This window comes from Hemicordylus capensis, chromosome 2 (genome assembly GCF_027244095.1).
Source record: "Hemicordylus capensis ecotype Gifberg chromosome 2, rHemCap1.1.pri, whole genome shotgun sequence".
NCBI classification, from domain to species: Eukaryota; Metazoa; Chordata; class Lepidosauria; order Squamata; family Cordylidae; genus Hemicordylus; species Hemicordylus capensis.
The window spans coordinates 379,011,855-379,032,136 of record NC_069658.1 but is presented as its reverse complement, the minus strand read 5'-3'; the positions used below and the strand labels follow the sequence as shown (position 1 = coordinate 379,032,136).

Sequence of the window (20,282 nt, the reverse complement as noted above, 5' to 3'; positions counted from 1 at the left end):
GTGTTCCCTCTAACAGGGATTCCCCAAATGTTGTTGACTACAACTCCCAGAATCTCCAAGCAAAAGCCATTTCAGTTGGGGATTCTGGGAGTTGTAGTCAACAACATCTGGGAATCCCTGTTAGAGGGAACATTGGTTACATGTGCACCCCTTAAATGCTTAAATACTGCACAAATATGTAAAGTTAACTACTTAAAGATTATTTGTATTTTGTAAGATTTTTTAAAAAAACCTGGTTTTGTTTATGAATTAACTGGGTTTTTAATCTGATAGGGACAAAGAAAAATAGCTGTCGGGGTGTGTGTGTTGTCTAAAACTATCTTATTGTGTAGCATGTGTAATTCTTGTTAATTTGTGAATTTATTTAAGAGGGATGTTTTATATAATTTTTATGTTTTAATTTGTAAGTCTTTTAAAGTTCTGTGCCTTCAAAACACAACTTAAATTGTTTCCAATGTAATTTGGGCTCCCAAAGTGCCAGTGCACAACTTTTAAGTATTTGCACTCTTGTACGAGATTCCTGGTGCTTTCTTAGATGCCCACGGTAATATTGGGCAAACAGAAACACTGGCGTAAACCTGTACAGTATGTGGGCCGATGTCATTGTTTCACAATAACAGTTAAGTAGCTTGTTTTTATAATTAAGTGTCAAACTGTTGACGGAAATTTTTTTTGGTTCTAATAAAATTAATGTTTAAAAATACATGGCTGCTGTTGGACAATATTTGACGGTCAGTTGATCATATCTTCTTTTGACCAATCTTAATTCTTAGTGGCTTTTGAGTAATGTAGAGAAAAACAGGATAGAAATATATGAAATTGTAATAAATGTTGGTTATACTCACTTCAGCTACAGTATGTGTTAACTTTGCTTTTTATATTTGGGGGAAATTAAGAAAATAGAACACTGGAACTGAATAATTTTATAATCCAGTTGGTTCCAGTTAGCTTCATCTTTGGCACTGGTCAAACACAGGGAGTATTAAAATCATGCCCACTGATATCTACAGGTGAAACTCGGAAAATTAGAATATTGTGCAAAAGTCCATTAACTTCAGTAATGCAAATTAAAAGGTAAAACTGATATATGAGACAGACGCATTACATGCAAAGCGAGATAAGTCAAGCCTTAATTTGTTATAATTGTGATGATCATGGCGTACAGTTCATGAAAACCCCAAATCCACAATCTCAGAAAATTAGAATATTACATGGAACCAAGAAGACAAGGATTGAAGAATAGAACAATATCGGACCTCTGAAAAGTATAAGCATGCATATGTATTCAGTACTGGGTTTGGGCCCCTTTTGCAGCAATTACTGCCTCAATGCGGTGTGGCATGGATGCTATCAGCCTGTGGCACTGATGAGGTATTATGGAAGACCAGGGTGCTTCATTAGCGGCCTTCAGCAATTCTGCATTGTTTGGTCTCATGTCTCTCATCCTCTTGGCAATGCCCCATAGATTCTCTATGGGGTCAGGTCAGGCGAGTTTGCTGGCCAGTCAAGCACAGTACACTGTATACTTTTCAGAGGTCCGTTATTGTTCTATTCTTCAATCCTTGTCTTCTTGGTTCCATGTAATATTCTAATTTTCTGAGATTGTGGATTTGGGGTTTTCATGAGCTGTACGCCATGATCATCACAATTATAACAAATTAAGGCTTGACTTATCTCGCTTTGCATGTAATGCGTCTGTCTCATATATCAGTTTCACCTTTTAATTTGCATTACTGAAATTAATGGACTTTTGCACGATATTCTAATTTTCCGAGTTTCACCTGTATAGTTGTAGACTATTTAAAAATAAGTCAGTATATCGGTGATGCAATGCCGTTTGGTGTTTATAAATATGTATATATGCAATGCCATTTGGTGTCTATAAATATGTATAAATTGGAGTTTGGTGTTTAAAATATGTATATGAACAAAGGTGAGAGAACTCTATTTAACTGCCAAGTCCTGTTTGTTCAAAAGCTGTTTTTATAGAGCCATAGCCTAGTCTGTTGCAGCCTTTGTCTGGTGAATGAAACCATACACTTAGAAAGAATTGTACAGATCTGCTTGTTTCCAGCCCCTTTTCCTAATGAGCACCAGCCATGCCAGTCTCTAGTTGTGACTAGATTTAATGGCAGAGTAGACATGGTGGCATTTGGTGCATCTTGGGAGATATTTAACCAGCAGGGGTAAGCAGCATTGCAAGAATAGCATGCCTTCCTCCACCCACTGTGGCAGAGAAAGGCAAAGACACCACAGAGTCCATGGACTACAGGTGCAGATCTCCTGTTACACTTCCAGTCTTCTTTCCTTTCCTTGCAGGCTGTGTTTCCCTTAAGGTGTCAAGGCTCTGCTTCTAATCCAACCTAGCTTATTTACCCAAAATTGGGACTGGACCATGCAGAGGCAGCAGTCTGGCTTTGCAAAAGCGGAAGTGGTTGCTGTTCTTGACTCCACACTAAAGTACAGACCACAAAATGGGGGAGGAGGGGAGAGTCTGCATAGAAAACTGGGCTAGAAAGAATTCAGGGCCTGGGCGTTGACATTTCCTCTTCACGGGGCAGGGGGGAAGCAACAAAGAGATGGAGACTCAGGCTCAGAGCTCCTTGTAAGACACACGCAAGAAACTGCAAACAGTGTGGTTGGAAACATTGGCACCTCAGGAGAGGGACAGTTTCCTGGCCTATGGCATCCAGTTCTGGTCAACATAGACAATAGGACGGAGTTCTTCAACGTGGTCTCTGTCTTCTACACAAATGGGTTATGCGCCTGTGCAGAGACCTCGTCGGAATCTAACAAGCTCAATTTTCCTGCTTTGGGCGGGAACCTCGCCCCCAGCAGCTATATGCATCTGCGCCACTCCTCATCCCCTCAGTCTTTCTTCGTCCGCGCTTCAGTGAACATTGTGGAGTCTGCAGCTCGGCAACGAGTAGGATTCAGCTATCCCCTTGTTGTTTTTCTCCCTGCTTCTTTGATTTCTTTCTTAATTTTCTTTCTTCTCCGCGTAGTAGCGTTTTCTGTTCTTTGCATTTTGTTTTTGGTGGGTTTCCCCCTACTTTGGAGCTCTGATCCTGGCTGGGACGAAGCGTGGTGGCCAGCCGGCCTTCGGCGTTATATGCTGGGCACGACAAACTTCTAAAAATGTATCCACTGCAGATCTAAGATCCCTTCCCCCGATACTCATACTGTCTCTTGTGCTTGGGGGAATCCCACATTGTCAAGACCTGTCTTTATTGCCCGAAGTTCACGAAGCAGGCTCGCAAAAATAGGGCTTCTCGCTTGCACACCCATGGTACCTAAGTCCTCCCCAGATCCCTCGGGATCGGTACTGAAGTTGAAAAAGAAGAAGCTGAAATTGCATTGAGACTTGCCGGCGGGTTGTCACCTCCCTCCTATACCCAAGAAGAAGAAGAAGGCAGAGGAGGTTCCTGCATCAGAGGCCCCTGTGGTCAAGAAGATTAAAGTGGCCTCTGATCATACCGTGCAAAGATCGTCTGTGTCAATGCGGCCTAGCATGCCTGTGGTGATGGAATCGTTCAACGTGACCCACGATCAAACTCGGTCGAGTAGAGAACTTTCATTGGCGACAGAGGAACCACGATGCTTCATTGGAGGAGGCATATTCACTGACCAGGCCTGCAAAAGATGCCTCATGACTGCCTAGGAGACGGTCACCCCCTCGGACCCAACAAGAGCATGTTCCCCTTAGGGACTGTGGTACCCGTTGGGAACCAGAAGAATGCTCCTCAACTTACAGACAGGACCGATCCTGGGACTGGTGGAACCAGTCTTACCAGTATTGCTACTGGGCACCAGAGTATCGCTTCCCCTTGAGTGCAGTTGAACCGTCTTACGGTGAATGGCGCTGGGACTCCAGATTGTGCAATCGATACCAAATGGACTACTGGTCTGATTATTCCGATTTATGCTTGTCCCCACTATAGGTCCCGCTACTCAGAGGATCCTGCCTATGGGAAACGCTTGGTGATGAGGGACTGGCGAGAACCTCCCCTCACATTTGGAAGGGAGGCCGCATTCCTGCTCACTGCAGCGCTCCCCCAAGGGCCATGCAGAGTGTCGCGAACCACCCCCTTCGGTTCTGGTGATACCTCAGGCCACCTTGCCTTCTCAGGTGCTGCCGACAGGACATTCCGCTTCAGTACCGGACAATCAAGGTAGCAAGCCAGGCTCCCCTTCGGGTGCGACGCCCGTGGCACAGGACTCTTTAGCTCCACTGCAAGCCAGTATATGAGAGCTGACAAGACTCTGAGGTTGTTTTTCTGGTATCGTTCCTGCTTGATGTCCAGCCAGACCTGAAGCCAGTCTCCCCATCGGAGGACCTCAAACTGTACACGGTGTATGTGACGCGAATGGCTTCACCCCTGGGTGTGAACCTGGGGAACCAACAGAAAGGAGAGCTGGACCTATTGTTCAGCCTTATCAATTCTGAGGCTGCTTTGTCTCTGAACCCAGCATTGCTAAAAGTCATTCGGGGTTGCTGGAAAAAACTGACGCTTTCCCAGCCTAACAGGTGTCTAGAAAATTTCTATAGAGTGCAGCTGGACAACAATACATCCTTTCTGAAGAACCACCCCACCCCAAATTCAATCATTGTGGAGGTGTCCCTGCAAAGAACAAGAGGCCACAGCCAGTCAGCACCCAATGACAAAGAGGGCAGAAAGCTGGACTCTTTCGGGAGGCGACTTAACTCCGCCTCAGCTCTACATTTGTGGGCGGCCAATTATCAGGCTTATAACGCCTGATACAATCATTTGTTATGGGAGAAGGTGAGTCCCTTTCTGGATCTCCTCCCACAGGACAAGAGGGATCCAGCCAAATCGTTTGCCCGCGAGGATGTTCAAGTGGCCAAACAAGAACTTTATTCAGCCCGACATTCAGTAGAATGCCACTGACAGTGATGGCCACGTCAGTGGCGCTCAGACGACACGCTTGGTTGCAGTCATCGGGACTGCACTATGAGGCCCGGGCTAGGGTTGAGGACCTGTTCTTCGAAGGCTCTAGCCTCTTCTCTGAGCAGACCAGTGATATGCTGCAGAAGGTACAGAAGCTGAGGAGCACAGTGTGCTCCATGTCATATGCTTCACTGACTAGCAAGACACAGAGGACTGCTAAGTGGTCGCCTTATCAACTGCAGAAGGCCCCGTCCCAGCAACAGTCGCCTTCAGAACAACTGTGGCAACAAGTTCCAGCCAAGATACAAGTCGGGTGGCCAGCCCAGTAATCCTGCCTTTCAAAAATAGCGCCCAAATATTCCCCAGAAGAAACAATGACTTGGGGCACTTCAGGACCCAACTGTCCCCGTTCTCGGCGAGCTGGGACAAAGTGACTACAGACCAGTGGATTCTCACGGTTATACGCCTGGGCTATGCCCTAGAGTTTTGTCGGCCATGACTGGTGTCCGGGATTGTGGTGACTCCTTGCACCCTAGAGTTGGATCAAGAGGTTGCTGCTCTCCCAGAAAAAGATGCGATCAAGAAAGTCGCTAACCCTGACAGCCCCGGGTTCTGTTCCCAGTGACAAAACCAGACAGTGGTCAGTGCCCTATACTAGACCTCAGGGCTCTGAACAAATGTTTGGTCTACAAAAGGTTCTGAATGCTGTTCATACTGACCATTATGACCATTCTGAACAAAAACATGTGGATGGTTTCCCAGGACTTAAAAGATGTGTGCTGTTATGTTTCAATATTCCCTCAGCATCAACGCTTCCTGCGGTTTCAGATCGGAGGGATTCCTTATCAATTCAAGGCCTTACCATTCTGCCTCATGACCGCACCGAGGGTCTTTATGAAATGTCTGGCCCTGGTGGTGGCGTTCCTGCAGGAGCAGGGCTTGCAGGTGCTGCTGTAGCTTGATGATTGACTCATCGTGGCGAGCACCAGGTGTGCAGTGCTGGATGCTCTCGAGATCATGGTGGATACTCTGCAGGAGCTGGGTTTCCAGATAAACTTCAAAAAATCTCAGCTGGAACCCACCCATCGAATTCAGTTCATTGGACTGATATTCGACACAACCTTGGAAAAGGTCTTCCTTCTGAAGAATTACTCTTTGGAGACTTGAAGCCGTTTTTCTAGCCAGTGGCCCACAGACAATGCATTCCATAGAGCGCCTGTTGGGCCACATGGCACCGAGTACAAGCACATCTTCAAATGCACGTAATTCAGAGATGGTTTTTGGATGTGTTTGATCCCCTTTGGGATCCGAGCCATCTAGAGTGCACACCCCCTCCTTGGGTACAAGCAGCGGTGGAGTAGTGGACAGAGTTTCAGCACTTGAGTGTTGGTACTCCCTTTCAAGCCCCTCAAACCCGCTGGGTGGTCACAACAGACACATCGGAGCTTGGTTGGGGAGCACACCTGGAAGGGCTTTGTCTGAGTGGACACTGGTCACCCAAGGAGAGGACTCAACACATCAATTATCTAGAGCTGTTGGCCATTTTCAACGCTCTCAAAGGCTTCCTGGGGGTCATTCAGTGCTAATACAAACAATACGACAGCAAAAGCCTATGTCAATTGACTGGGTGGCACGTCTTCAAGGAGCCTGCTGTTTCTGGCACTAGACCTATGGCATTGGTGCGTGCCTTCGTCCTGTCTTGGACAAATCCTCTTTTCTCTGTGTTTCCCCCATTTCCCCTCATTTCGAGAGTCCTGCGCAAACTAAGGGTGGATCGGGCCAGGGCAATCCTCATAGCCCCATGGTGGCCCAGGAGGCCTTGATTTCCAGCCTTGATGCGCTTGGCGAGGAACTGGCATCGCCAACATGTCCAGCCAGATCTGCTGTCTCAGGAACAGGGACGCGTGCTTCACCTGGATATTCGGTCTCTCCATCTGACTTCGTGGCAGTTCCTGCCAACTTCCTGTTGAGACTTAAGAAAGCTTGGGTTGCTGCTAGAAAGCAGCCCACACGGAAGTCATATGATCACAAGTAGACTCGTTTCACTTCCCTGCATGGGTTTGATGCCTTTAATCCATCTGTACAAGATATTTATAATTATCTGTTGTCCCTCAAGGAATCTGGTTTAAAGTTTTCATCCCTTAAGGTATATTTGGCTGCTGTTGTGGCGCATTCCCCCTCTGACTGGACTTTGTGGTTTAAAGATCTGGTGATAAAAGGTTTTCTAAAAGGTTTAACACACATATTCCCAGACAATCCGGTTATGTCACCCGCCTGGGGCCTGTCAGTAGTCTTGGCTGGTCTACTGCGGCTGCTGTTTGAGCCTTTGGCTTCAGTTGATCCACGTCTCCTGACCTGGAAGGTCGCCTTTTTGGTGTCCATTACCTCCGCCAGGAAAGTAAGTGAGTTGGGAGCCCTGAGGGCTGACCAGCTGTAGCTTCAGTTCCATATGGACAAGGTCGCACTCAGGATGGATGTCAAGTTCTTGCCCAAAGTGGTGTCTATGTTCCACCATTCATCCCTGCTCACTTTGCCAGTGTTTTTTCCAAATCCTTCATCAGATGCGGAAAGGAGGTTACACCATCTAGATGTTCAAAGGGTGTTGTCCTTCTATGTTCAGAGGTCTGCTGAGTGGAGAAAATCTCCTTCCTTATTCGTTCTGTATGATGGGCCCTGTAAAGGTCTCCAGGTCTTGGTCCAATCCATGTCTAGGTGGATAGTTTCCACAATTGAACTTTGTGATCAATCGGCTCATAAGCAGTTGCCTGCAACTATTAAGGCACACTCTGTTCGGTTAATGGCGACCTCTGTGGCCTTTAATTGTACAGTCCCGTTGGACGCTATATGTCAGGCAGCTACTTGGGCTTTCCCTCATTCCTTTATCCATCATTATGCAATTGATACCAGGGCACGTAATGATGCTGTATTTGGCAGGAGTGTCCTGCAGTCCATTTTCAGTTAATGTACATGTTTCTACAATAAAACATTCTTGCAAATTATATTTGCTTCTGTGCTTCCCTCCTCCTTGGTTGCTTGCTTGTTATACGCCCATTTGTGTAGAAGACAGAGACCACGTCGAAAAACTACAGGTTACTCACCTGTAACTTTGGTTCTTCTAGTGGTCATCTGTACTTCTACACACCCTCCCATCCTCCACGCGGGGTTTACTGAAACTGAAGTGGACTCTGTGACTGAGAGGATGAGGAGTAGCGCAGCCGCCTATAGCGGCTGGGGGCAGGGTTCCTGCCCAAAGCAGGAGAATTGAGCTTGTTAGATTCTGATGAGGTCTTTGTGCAGGCACATAGCCCATTTGTGTAGAAGCACAGATGACCACTAGAAAAACCAAAGTTACAGGTGAGTAACCTGTAGTTTTGGATGGTTTGATCCAACATCACTTGCCTGTCCCCATTTAGCCTAGGGATTGTGGTGTTTTGTTGCTCACAATACTGCAAATGTTCTCTCTAACCAGGCATTTTCAAAATCTAGGATTTACTCAGTGGTATGCTGGCTTCTTAAAATATCTGAGCTGCTCCATTTTTCTTTTTAAAGGATTCATTCCAGCTGGCTTGCTTTATAGTGCATTGCACAGCAGTGAATACCAAGTAGTTCTGGCAGTCTCTCTCAAGAACAGGCTACCAATCTCATAGGCAGTTCTTTGTCTCTTCCAAAAAAAAAAAAAAATTAAGGAAAATGCATGCTAATCAGGAGTGTTGTGTCCTTGACATTACCCAACATTAGTCCCACATGATGTCAACTAGCATTGAGCTTAAACTCTTAAGTTAGAGAGACAGGAGTTTGAGTGTTGCCTGTTGCTTAAAAGCCTTTGGTCTGTACCTTTAGCAAGAATTGTTTGCCCTAGCAGTTGTGTTCAGCACTGAATGGAGATGCCATTACTTGCTCATCTTAATGGAATAGGGTTCTTTTGTAGGTTAAATCACACTCTGGCACACTAGGGTAGACTTACAGAATGTGTTCCTTTTGAATCCAGGTTCTGCTCCTGTCTCTCGGGTAGATTCCAGATGGAGCTTGGTGATAGTTGCTCCTCAAAACAGGAGCTGTTATATGGAGTCCCTCAGGGCTCCATTCTGTCACCAATGCTTTTTAATATCTACTTGAAACGGCTGGGTGAGGTCATCAGGAGATTTGGTGCTGGATGTTATCAGTATGCTGATGACACCCAAATCTACTTCTCCTTTTCAGCTTCATCATCAGGAAATGGCGTTCATTCCTAAATGCTTGCCTACAGGCAGTAATGGGTTGGATGAGGGTTAACAAATTTAAACTGAATCCAAGCAAGACAGAGCTCATTGTAGGTGCTCAGAATTTGAGGGATGTGTTAGAGCTTCCTGTGCTAGATGGGGAGCAAGTATGCAGCTTGGGAGCATTCCTGGACCCAGGCCTCACACTGGTATCTCAGATGGAGGCTATGGCCAGGAATGCTTTCTATCTGCTTCAGCTGATTCGACAGCTGCGTCCATTCCTTGAAGAGGACAACCTCAAAACCATGGTGCATCAGCTGGTAATCTCTAGGCTTGACTATTGCAATGCAATCTACGTGGGACTGCCTTTGTATGTAGTTGGGAAACTGCAGTCAGTTCAAAATGTGACAGCCAGATTGGTCTCTGGTGCAACCTGGAGAGACCATATTATGCCTGTTTTGAAGCACTTGTACTGGCTGCCGATATATTTCCGGGCAAAATACAAAGTGCTGGTTATTACCTTTTTAAAGCCCTGAACAGCTTAGGTCCGAGTTATCTTAGAGAGCGCCTTCTTCTGCATGATCCCTACTGCACGTTAAGGTCATCTGAGGAGGTCCGTCTTCAATTACCACCATGTCTGGTGGCGACTCAGAGGCGGGCCTTTTCTGTAACTGCTCTTGGGCTGTGCAATGCATTCCTGACAGAAATCCATAGTCTGAATTCATTGCTGGCCTTCAGGAGAGCCCTTAAAACCTGTCTGTTTGGCCTGGCCTTCCAGGGTTTTTAAACTGTAAAGGTTTGGCCTCGTTTCCCAGGAATTTAAAAATCGTTTTAATGTTTTAATAATGGTTTTATGTTTTTATAGTTTTTTATTTTAACTGTTAATTGATTTTAGTCTTATTTTAATGTAAACCTCCCTGAGCCATTTTTGGAAGGGTGGTGTAGAAATCTAAATAATAAATAAATAAATAAGATACTTGATACCAGTTAGCTGAATTCAGCTGTTTTCCATTGACAAGGGTAATTTGGTCTTGGCTGAGGAAGATGAGAGATTCCTCCTTGCTAAACTTGGACAAACATCCTTTGTTAACATTTTACACTTGGCATTAAAGAACAATAACTGATGTGCTCTATGACAAATGGGAAACACAAAGTTCATATCTTGTCAAGCTTTAGGTAGCTCTTAAAATAATTTGTATCTAGAAAGGCTACTCTTGTGCTTTTAAGAAATGCAGTTGTTTGTAGGGTGGACAGTGGCTGTTTCAGTGCTCTGAGTTCCCCTAGCAAGTGTAGTGAACCGCCCAGAGAACAATTTGTTATGGGGCAGCTAACAAAGATGATGTTTAAATAAGGATATTTATAAAGGCCAATGGGTGAAACAAATATTTTATTTTAAAACCATCTTATAATTCAGAAGGGTTTTCATTGTGGCTTAATACACATAAAAATAGCAGTCTTAAAAACATTATATTAAAATACATCTATAAAACAGCAAAAGCAATAGTAAAGCATTACAAATCGCACCTGAAACCTAGAACAGCAGCTTCATATGTACTAATCATTAAAATCCTGGACTAAAAAGAAAATTATTTACCAGGTGCCTTAAATATGTCAAACTTGGTGCCAAGTAAGCAGTTCTGGGGACAGCATTCCACTGAGGGGGCCCTTTTCTGAATTGCCACCTGCCTAACTTCAGGGCCACCTGTGCAAGAGTCTCTGATTATGAACTTAATAAACAGGCAGGTTCATGTGGGTGAAAGTAGTCTTTTAGATGCCTGGGTCCCAAGCCATGTGGTGCTTTTAAAGGTTAAAACAAACAGGAAGCCAGTGAGGCTGTTCTTAAGAACTTGTGAGATGTATTCTCTCAATATGAATGCATGGATGTCTCCTTCTGGGCTGAGGTAAAGAAATATCATAGGCAGAATATGATCTAAGTGTGCCCAGCAATTTGCTGACTCTTTCCCCATGGTGGTCGTGGTGTTGATTTTAAGATGTGAAGTGGATCTGGGATGGGGATATGTCCATCCCAGATCCATTCTTTGTATGTCCCAGATGGGTTCTTGCCTTAGGCAACCTTCCAGCCTTATAAAGCCCATGACACCTTCCCTGTCACCTCTCAGTTTTTTGGATGTTCTAGGATTTGTGCCCTTCTGACATTAACCTCTCCTCTACTTTTTACCTCCTCAGATGCCCCCCAGTCACCAGGCAGCCTCAGCCGATCAACAGCTACCAAAAACCGCATTGCAGGCCTGGAGAAGCAGCTCAATATCGAGTTGAAGGTGAAGCAGGGAGCAGAGAACATGATCCAGATGTATGCCAATGGTGCTGCCAAGGTGGGTGTTAGTGTTGTCCCCAGCCACATTATAACAGCTGCTCAAAGGCATTTGCCAATCTGGCTAACCCCTACATATTCTCTAAATGAGTGTGTTTGTCATATTGTAAATATTAGGTTATCAGTGCACACTCCCCACCCCATTCACAAGTAAACATACATAATAGTTTGCCTTTCACTGAGTCAGACCATTGGTTCATCTAGCTCAGTACTGCCAACTCTGACAGACAACAGCTCTCCATTCTCAGACAAATATCTTTCTTATCACCCGTCAAGATCCTTTGAGCTGGAGTGTTATTGGCACTGGTCTCAGTTTTATCCCTTTGGCTCTAGGTGCCAGCCCCAAAATGTATGTGTCAGACTGCCTTCTGCTCCATTGTCAGGGGAGGGACTCACTGCTTGCTGCCAGCAATGCCTTTCACTTGGAGAGGTGGACTCCCTGTCTTACTTGCCTCCACCTTGCCTGCTCCTCCTCTTAGTTGTGTCTGTCTGGCTCAGAGTGAGCGAGCAAAGTGGGGGCAGATGGCTCCCTCTTCCTCCTCCTCCTCCTCCACCTCCTGGCTGTGGAGGGGAGGGAGGGAGCAGTCTACCCCGATGCCTCCTCTTGGTTGCATTGCCTGGCTCAAGTGTCACACTTAAAATTCAGGTGCCATGGTGAGCTGGCATCTGTAAAGTGCCAAGCCCTGTATTACCAATGTAAGTATGCTAGCCTATTCATCCCTAGCCTATTTATCCACTTGTTTTCTAGCAAGGAAGGAACAGCGGCCAGAATATATCTATAATAATAATAATAACAACAAAACTACTACTACTATAATTTTTATAATTAAAAAACCTAAGCTGCCCTTCAGAAAATTCTCCCAGGGTGGAGTACAACATAAAAAGAAATGGAATATACAATAAAACTCAGCAGAGCATAAAACCACGTAATAATAAATTAAAACCAGCAGCAATTAAAAGCCCAGGAGAAGTACCAAAAATATATGACAGTTGGGGCCAAGAAAGCCTCTCTGGGGAGTGAATTTCAGAGTCGGAGGGCTGCAACTGAAAAGGCCCTCTCCCCAAATGCCACCTTCTGAACTTCAGGTAGAGAGGGCACTTAGAATAGGGCCTCTGGAGTGAACAGACAAGCTCATGTGATAGTAGGTGGTCCTTCAGGTACCTGGGTCCTAAACTATTTCAAGATCTATAGGTAAGCACCAACATTTTAAATTGGGCCTGGCAACAGACTAGCAGCCATCATTGGCTGCTTCAAAATCGGTGAGCTAAGGTCGAAATAACCGGTCACAGTTATAAAAAGGAGACATTTCCTAGGTAATTACAGCAGCCTGTAACCCCCTGCTGGTCAACATATTTCTCTTAGACTGGTACAAGCTTTGTCAATAGACTATTCTGAAATGACTCAGCACTTATATAGGTCAAAGCTGGCTACAGAAAACAAGTAGTTAGCTTTTTAAATTCAGTTTAATGAAATGCTGCATATTGTCTGCACTGGCAAATGGTCCAGATATTGTGTACAATAACCAGATATTTCATATGAACTCCTCCCTGGGACCAGGATGGCAGCAGTTGGTTGAACAGGTTCCAAAGCAGCATTTTCATGTTTATGAACTTTGGGAGGGACAGACTTCTGTGAATTGTCTGGATTCTCTGGGATCAGGATCCTAGTGTAAAACCGAAAAGACAGCCTCTGTATCTACAGTCTGTCAGGATTTGAAAAACTAGCATTCCTGACCTGTAAACGGTGACAATATTTTTTGTTTGGGTGTTGGGAGTTCTCAACTCACATTGGAAACAATTTTGGTTGAAGAAGCCAATCAGCTTTAAAAGAGATTCCCAACCTGTTCCATTTTCAGACAGACTACCAGTAGCACTGAATGGATATTGGCTCTGTGAAGTGTTTGCAGAGGAGTGGGGTATAGGGCTCCAGGTTTGGGACAGAAGTGTCTCTGTGTTTTGTTTTTAGGATAGAGAATAATATTCTGGGAGCCAGATGGGTAGATTCTGCTCTTGGATCTCAGTACATTCTAATAACTCACTATCTTTTGCTGTCCTGCTAATCTCATTCAACCTGGTCTGCCCTCTAGGATCGGAAGCTACTGCAAACAGCCCAACAGATGCTACAGGATAGCAAGACAAAGATCAATATAATCCGCATGCAGATCCGCAAGGCTGTGCAGGCTGATGAGGTGCAGCTGACTATGGAGGATGGGCAAGGTGAAGGGAAAAATGAAGACCACAGCTCCTGTGTTGTGCAGGCAATCACTCAGCAAAGGCCAGCCACCCTGTCTGCATCTTAACCTTCAGAGAGCCCTTCAGGAGGAGCTGGGGCATGCTTTCTGGAGGCATTTGATAAACCTCTCTGCCCCCACCTGTAACTGGTGCTGAAGCAAGAGGTCTTTGGTCTTGGGATGTAAATGGGTTCTATCTGCAAATAAGTCCACTATCTTGTGCAGAAGCAGCTGCTGTTCTCCTGAGCACAGGAGACGGGGACTGACTTTACCTCTATTAATTGCAGGTAACACTGATCTCAGTGCCTTAGAGCTGAGGATTGAAGAGCTGCGACATCACTTCCAAGTGGAACATGCTGTGTCTGAGGGGGCCAAGAATGTACTTCGCCTTTTGGGCTCCAGCAAAGTTCAAGATCGCCATGCTATTTCTGAGGTAAACAGCTCCGCCCTCAGCTGAGGTTCCACAAGGCAAATAGATTTAAGTATGAATGAGTTGGAAAATATGAATATTAAACAATGCTTTTCTTATCACCTAGAACTAAATGTAATTGGTTTGAAATAAGCCCAAATCCTCTCCCTCCTGCATATATGTTGTTTTACCATTCATTATCAATATAACTCTCTAGGATTAAAAAAAACAAACTCTTAAATTATAGGGGTGTCATGAACAACTTTTTCAAAATGGCCATGATATATATCCTGATACTCGAAGTATTTATTACCCAAGTCTGGCAGAAGCAGGGAAGGAGCAGCAAGAACCAGATCGTTCACTTGCTCCTCTCTGCCATTCTACAGGTTCATGTCCTGTAGCCTCCTGTTGTGGTCTGATTATGACAGGATGTAGGACTGAGTGGGCTATTGCATTTGAGTTCCGCATTGCAAACACTGCTCCTGAGATGTGGCCTGGGATCTTTAGCAATTCAAGTGGATGTGCATTGGGGATCTTTAGTCTGTCCTGAATGAGTGGCCATGCCAAAGGATTTGGTGTTTCCACATCATTGTTACTGTAATATTTTGGGAAGACTGTGGTGGTAGGTGCAAGGTTGGGAGCTGTGTAGATCTGGAAAGTGGGAAGTGCATCTGTGCTAGATAGATGTTTTTATCTGACCCGCTGAGCCTTTGCTATAGGCACAAACCAAGCTGAATGAGTCGAGTCAGAAGTTGGACCTTTTGCGTCATTCTTTGGAACAGCGTCTGGCTGAGTTGCCTGCAGATCACCCGAAGGGCTACATCATTAAAGAAGAGCTCATTCTGGCCTCCTCCCCTGCCTTCAATGTTCGCAATACCACTGCCTACCAACACAACCAATATAACACCCTCTCAAAGCCATCTCCACTCACAGGTAAAACTGCGCTCCCTACTGACTTCTCTTGATTCAGTGTACTGCCCAAGCCCTCTTGACACACAGCTGTAGTGTTGTGCATTACGTTCAGTACTGTTATTTCCTTAAGCTTCCCCCTTTTCTAGCAGCCTTTTCCATTTTCTTATCTGTTCTAGGCATTCACCACCACCACCCCATGTGCCTGCACACACACACACACACACACACACACACACACACACACGAATGGAGTGATAGGATTCCCAACTTCCTGGTCCTCTGCTCACATTACTAAAGCTCAAGGAACACATGGCTGTTCTGTTTGGCATGCTCCAGAGCAGGGTCCATTGGGTCATCATTTTGAGTTTTTAGCTGTGTCTTGTTGACAGGGACACTGGAAGTGCAGTTGTTGGGGTGCAGTGGATTGCTGGAGTTTGTCCCGGGACGCACCCGTGGCTCCACTGTCTCCTTGCCGTGTAACAGCCCTGGTGAAGCACGGCCCTCCTTCATGAGCCGCAGTGGGCGAGGACTCTATAGCCGGAGTGGCAGTGTGAGCGGCAGGACCACCATCAAATCTGAAGAGACCAGCAGTGAGTAGTTTTTCAGGATTTGGGGTACTAACATGAGGGAAGGAGCAATGAAAGAGGGAAAATGGTGTGCCTTCCAGCACAATTAGTGCTGCACGAGGTCTTTGTTCCTCTCTTTCTCTAAGCAGATTAATCGGCATTAACCAAGATTGTTTTATTCTGTTCTCTTACTTATAAACTGGAGGATTCAACCTTTCAACTTATTGTTACTGTTACTCTTGTAGATGAGATGAGTGCTGTGCTGAAACTGGATAATGTGGTTGTAGGCCAGACAGCCTGGAAGCCCAGTGGACTACAATCCTGGAACCAGACCTTCACAGTGGAGCTGGAGAGGGTATGTCTAAAGATCCCCAACTTTCCATGTTCCTAAAGGTCAAGGAATGGAAGCCCCCAGATCTGTGGTGGACAAGTCTCTCCACTTAACATCCCTGTGGGAAAATGTTGGGGGAGTCCTATGCTGATCCTTCCATTTGTGATTGATTTCTTCTCAATATAATTTCAAAGTCAAATTATAACCGTCTTATGAAGTACGAGTTGTCAGATTATATAACAACTCGAGAGGAATTTGTTCATTGCATACCCCAAAGAGGTAGCATGGAACAGTATATTTTGCTCCTGTATACCCACTAAGAATGGCACTGGTGTCTTTCTGTAGTCTTTGAAAACTCTGTGCTTGAGACAGAAATGAGGAAGGATCTGTTGATCCACAACTGGTAAAGGATAAGATTATAGTTGGGCTTTGGTATGGCAATTATGGGTGTTATGTTGAGTCAGTGTCTGCTTGTTGCTGATTTTTCTGATTGTTTCTCTCTGTATCCACACCAGGCAAGAGAGCTGGAGATCAGTGTATATTGGCGTGATTATCGCAGTCTCTGTGCCCTAAAATACCTCAAACTGGAAGATTTCCTTGACAACCAACGCCATGAAATTCACCTAGAGTTGGAACCACAGGGTACTCTTTTAGCAGAGGTAAAAAGAAAAAAGAGGGGTGCTGGTTGGACTGGAACCATGCTGGGCAGAACTGGGGTCAGATGCTTAAGAGTGAAGAAGTTGTATGTCCAGACACTGGGATTTCATAGCTGAATGTGAATGAACACATAGTTGCCAAAATGTGCAAAATCTGATCAATTCAATAACAGTAAGACATCCATTCATACAGATGCGTGTTGGGCCCTTGACTCGCGCCCCCCCCCCCCCCTCGCCCAAATCTCTGCTACCTGAACAACAGGACCAAATATGTGATACTTGCTTTATTTAGTCTCTAGGGCAAGGTGGCACAACTTTGGCCCTCCAGCTGCTATTGCATCACAACTCCCATCATCCCTGACTATTGGCCACTGTAGCTGGGGATTATGGGAGTTGAAGTCCAACAGCTGGAAGGCTGAAGTTGTGCGGCCCTACTCTAGAGAAAGCATTCACACACTGCACAATAAAGACAGGACATTGTAGCAAGTTTAAGTGGGATCAGTTATATAATACTCAGGACTGCTTTGTGTAATTCCCAAGTTACATTCTTTAGTTTCGCCCTGCCCCCCATACCCGCCCTTCTTCTCCTCCAGTTACTTTTGACCATCATCTAAACAGGAATATGAGGTGTTGGTGGGCATGGAATCATGTTCCAAGGTGAGAAGGAAATGATTTAGCAGCTTGAATTTCTAGGCCTTCTGTAGGGGCAGAAAGGAGAGCTGTGTGTAAGAAGCACAAATAGAGATTTTGATTGATTCTTTGTCTCTTGTATTCATGGAAGCCAGTTATTTTTCATAAAGGACTGCAAATCCTGAGTAAGGTAGGAGAGATGACAAATGTTCCTCAAGAGATGCATCGTCAGGGGTTGTCAGAGCCAGATTTCTAATTTGGATGTCAAGGGTATAACAATGACGTTTGATGTAGGCATAGTAAAGACTAACTTGGATATCTCAGCGGCGTTCGATACCATCAACCATGGTATCCTTCTGGGTCATCTGAGGGAGTTGGGAATAGGAGGCACTGCGTTGCATTGGTTCCGCTCCTATCTCTCGGGTAGATTCCAGATGGTGGAGCTTGGTGACAGTTGCTCCTCAAAACAGGAGCTGTTATATGGAGTCCCCCAGGGCTTCATTCTGTCACCAATGCTTTTTAATATCTACATGAAACCGCCAGGTGAGGTCATCATGAGATTTGGTGCTGGGTGTTATCAGTATGCTGATAACACCCAAATCTACTTCTCCTTTTCATCTTCATCATCAGGAAATGGTGTTCATTCCCTAAATGCCTGCCTACAGGCTGTAATGGACTGGGTGAGGGATAGCAAATTGAAACTGAATCCAAGCTAGACGGAGGTGCTCATTGTAGGGGGTCAGAATCTGAGGGATGAGTAACATCTCCCTGTGCTAGATGGGGTTACACTCCCCCAGAAGGAGCAGGCGCAGCTTGGGAGTACTACTGAACCCAGGCCTCAGGTGGAGGCCATGGCCAGGAGTGCTTTCTATCAGCTTTGGCTGATTCAACAGCTGAGTCCATTCCTCGAAGAGGACGACCTCAAAACAGTGGTGCACCGGTTGGTAACTTCCAGGCTTGACTACTGCAATGCACTCTACATGGGGCTGCCTTTGTATGTAGTTTGGAAACTTCAGTCAGTTCAAAATGCGGCAGCCAGATTGGTCTCAGGGGCAACTCGGAGAGACCATATTATGCCTGTTTTGAAACAGTTGAACTTGCTGCCGATACGTTTCCAGGCAAAGTACAAAATGCTGGTTGTTAACTTTAAAGCCCTAAATGGCTTAGGTCCAGGTTACCTCTGAGAGTGCCTTCTTCTGCATGATCCCCACCGCAAGTTAAGGTCATCTGAGGAGGTCCATCTCCAGTTACCACCAGTACGTCTGGTGGCGACTCAGAGGCGGGCCTTCTCTGTAGCCACTCCTGGGCTGTGGAATGTGCTCCCTTCAGAAATCCATAATTTGAACTCTTGATTGACCTTCAGGAGACCCCTTAAGACTTATCTGTTTGGCCTGGCCTCCAAATTAGGAAGGGTGGTATGAAAATTCAATAAATAAATAACTCCTGTTATAAACAAATAATGTACAGATCAGTGACAGTAGTGCTAGTGATCAATTTTAAAACAAAGAAGATACAGATACAAGGTTTAAAACAAGAAAGGCTTCAAACGTATCAACATTGTGGATTGAAAATCTAAAATAAAACAAAGGAGGAAGTGAGATGTACCTATTATAAATGTAAAATGGAAGATATTAAAATACAAAGTATTTATTTGTAGGACAACTGATTGTAGGACAACTTGAATGCAACCTCAGCAATCTGAATTAGAGCAAAGTGCTAGAGACTTAATTTTGAGGCTATGAAAATGTTATAGGGAAGAGGATCCTACCAATGGACAGTGTTGCTCATAGGGCACATGCAGAGACAATGGCCAACATTCTGCACAGTTTAACCCTGACATTAGGAAGCCATTGACAGAGGCGCTCAAACCCCCAGACCTTGGGGACTTGGTTAAAGTTAGTTAAAGGAAGCTAACTTTTCACAGGGCAGCAGGGTGGTGGCAGAAGCCCAAAACGTAGGGGGGCCTCATGCAGGGGGGGCTTATGGTGGGGGTGTGTGTCCAGGCACCACTTTTGGCTAGGTGTGCCCCTGGCCACTGAGGCTGCTGCACCCATAAAAGAATGTGCAGGGGCTGTTGCAGAGGCGAGCTGCTGCAAATCTCCTTAAAACTGCGTCAAAGCACTTCATGCAACTTCCGTTGGAAACAATGGAAGTAGCTTGAAGCAAGTGCCCATGGGAGATTCATAACAGCCCTGGGGCTGCCTTTTATGTGCGCAGCAGCCCTGGCAGCTTCCTAATTCCAAGGAACATAGGAAGCTGCCTTACACCAAGTCAGATCGTTGGTCCATGTAGCTCAGTATTGTATACACTGACTGGCAGCAGCTCTCCATGGTTTTAGGCAACAGTCTTTCCCAGCCTTACTTGGAGATGCCAGGGAATAAACCTGGAACCTTTTGTATGCAAAGCGGATGCTCTGCCACTGAGCTGTGATACAGAAGGTCAACCAATGTCCCCACCGCCCCCAGCACTGGATCATATATATCTCCTGATTTCAGAACGCAAGTGTGACTGCTTCCAACACCCAATTTATCACATGGAATATGGCATTGCTGGGGCAGAATTAGGAACAGCACAAATATTACACAAAGACTTGTTTTTAATTGACTGGAAAACTCCATAGTGAACTCTGTAATTGCCTATGGATTTTTTAATGTTTTTCTTATTCATAAAATATTGTAATTGAATACAGTACTAAGAAAACACAATTTCCCTACCACAAAAGCACCACTGGGGGGCGGGGGGGACTTGAATTCTACACAGTTAACAATTGTACAACAAATAGTAACAAATTCTGAGCAAACATAATTTTAAAAATTGTTTGGAAGAGCCTTGGGCCCCTACTGTAGCATCATGTTTTCTATCCCCTTTTAATTGATGTCAAAATATAGAATATTCATGATAGAGATTGTTATTGGGCAGCATTTTATTTTTTAAACATTGGTCAGCTTCTGCAAACTGGTTGGCTCCCACCAAGTACTCATGTTTGTTTATGGTTAACATAGGCCTTGGGATGCTCTCTAGGAAGACAACTGGGAAAAAGAAGTCAAAACATCATCGCAACAGAAGCTGGAGTGTTTTTAATGGAATGAAACAATCTCAAACCCAT

General features: G+C 45.1%; 1 protein-coding gene and 1 long non-coding RNA gene across 4 annotated transcripts in view; one reads left to right on the top strand and one right to left on the bottom strand.

Moving 5' to 3' along the window:
- PKN1 (protein kinase N1) overlaps nucleotides 1-20,282 on the top strand; it is a 99,554-nt gene that overhangs the window by 65,388 nt on the left and 13,884 nt on the right. For all 3 annotated transcript variants that reach the window (XM_053303907.1, XM_053303906.1, XM_053303904.1), the window contains exons 3-9: nucleotides 11,297-11,442; nucleotides 13,529-13,658; nucleotides 13,960-14,105; nucleotides 14,801-15,014; nucleotides 15,383-15,583; nucleotides 15,805-15,914; nucleotides 16,406-16,549. In XM_053303907.1, the coding sequence (XP_053159882.1) occupies nucleotides 11,297-11,442; nucleotides 13,529-13,658; nucleotides 13,960-14,105; nucleotides 14,801-15,014; nucleotides 15,383-15,583; nucleotides 15,805-15,914; nucleotides 16,406-16,549 (1,091 nt within the window). The remainder of the gene's footprint in view (nucleotides 1-11,296; nucleotides 11,443-13,528; nucleotides 13,659-13,959; nucleotides 14,106-14,800; nucleotides 15,015-15,382; nucleotides 15,584-15,804; nucleotides 15,915-16,405; nucleotides 16,550-20,282) is intronic.
- LOC128348197 (uncharacterized) overlaps nucleotides 12,996-20,282 on the bottom strand; it is a 30,590-nt gene continuing 23,303 nt past the window's right edge. The window contains exons 2-3 of the long non-coding RNA XR_008317990.1: nucleotides 13,945-14,125; nucleotides 12,996-13,105 (exon numbers count right to left, since the gene is read on the bottom strand). This is a non-coding gene — a long non-coding RNA (uncharacterized LOC128348197). The remainder of the gene's footprint in view (nucleotides 13,106-13,944; nucleotides 14,126-20,282) is intronic.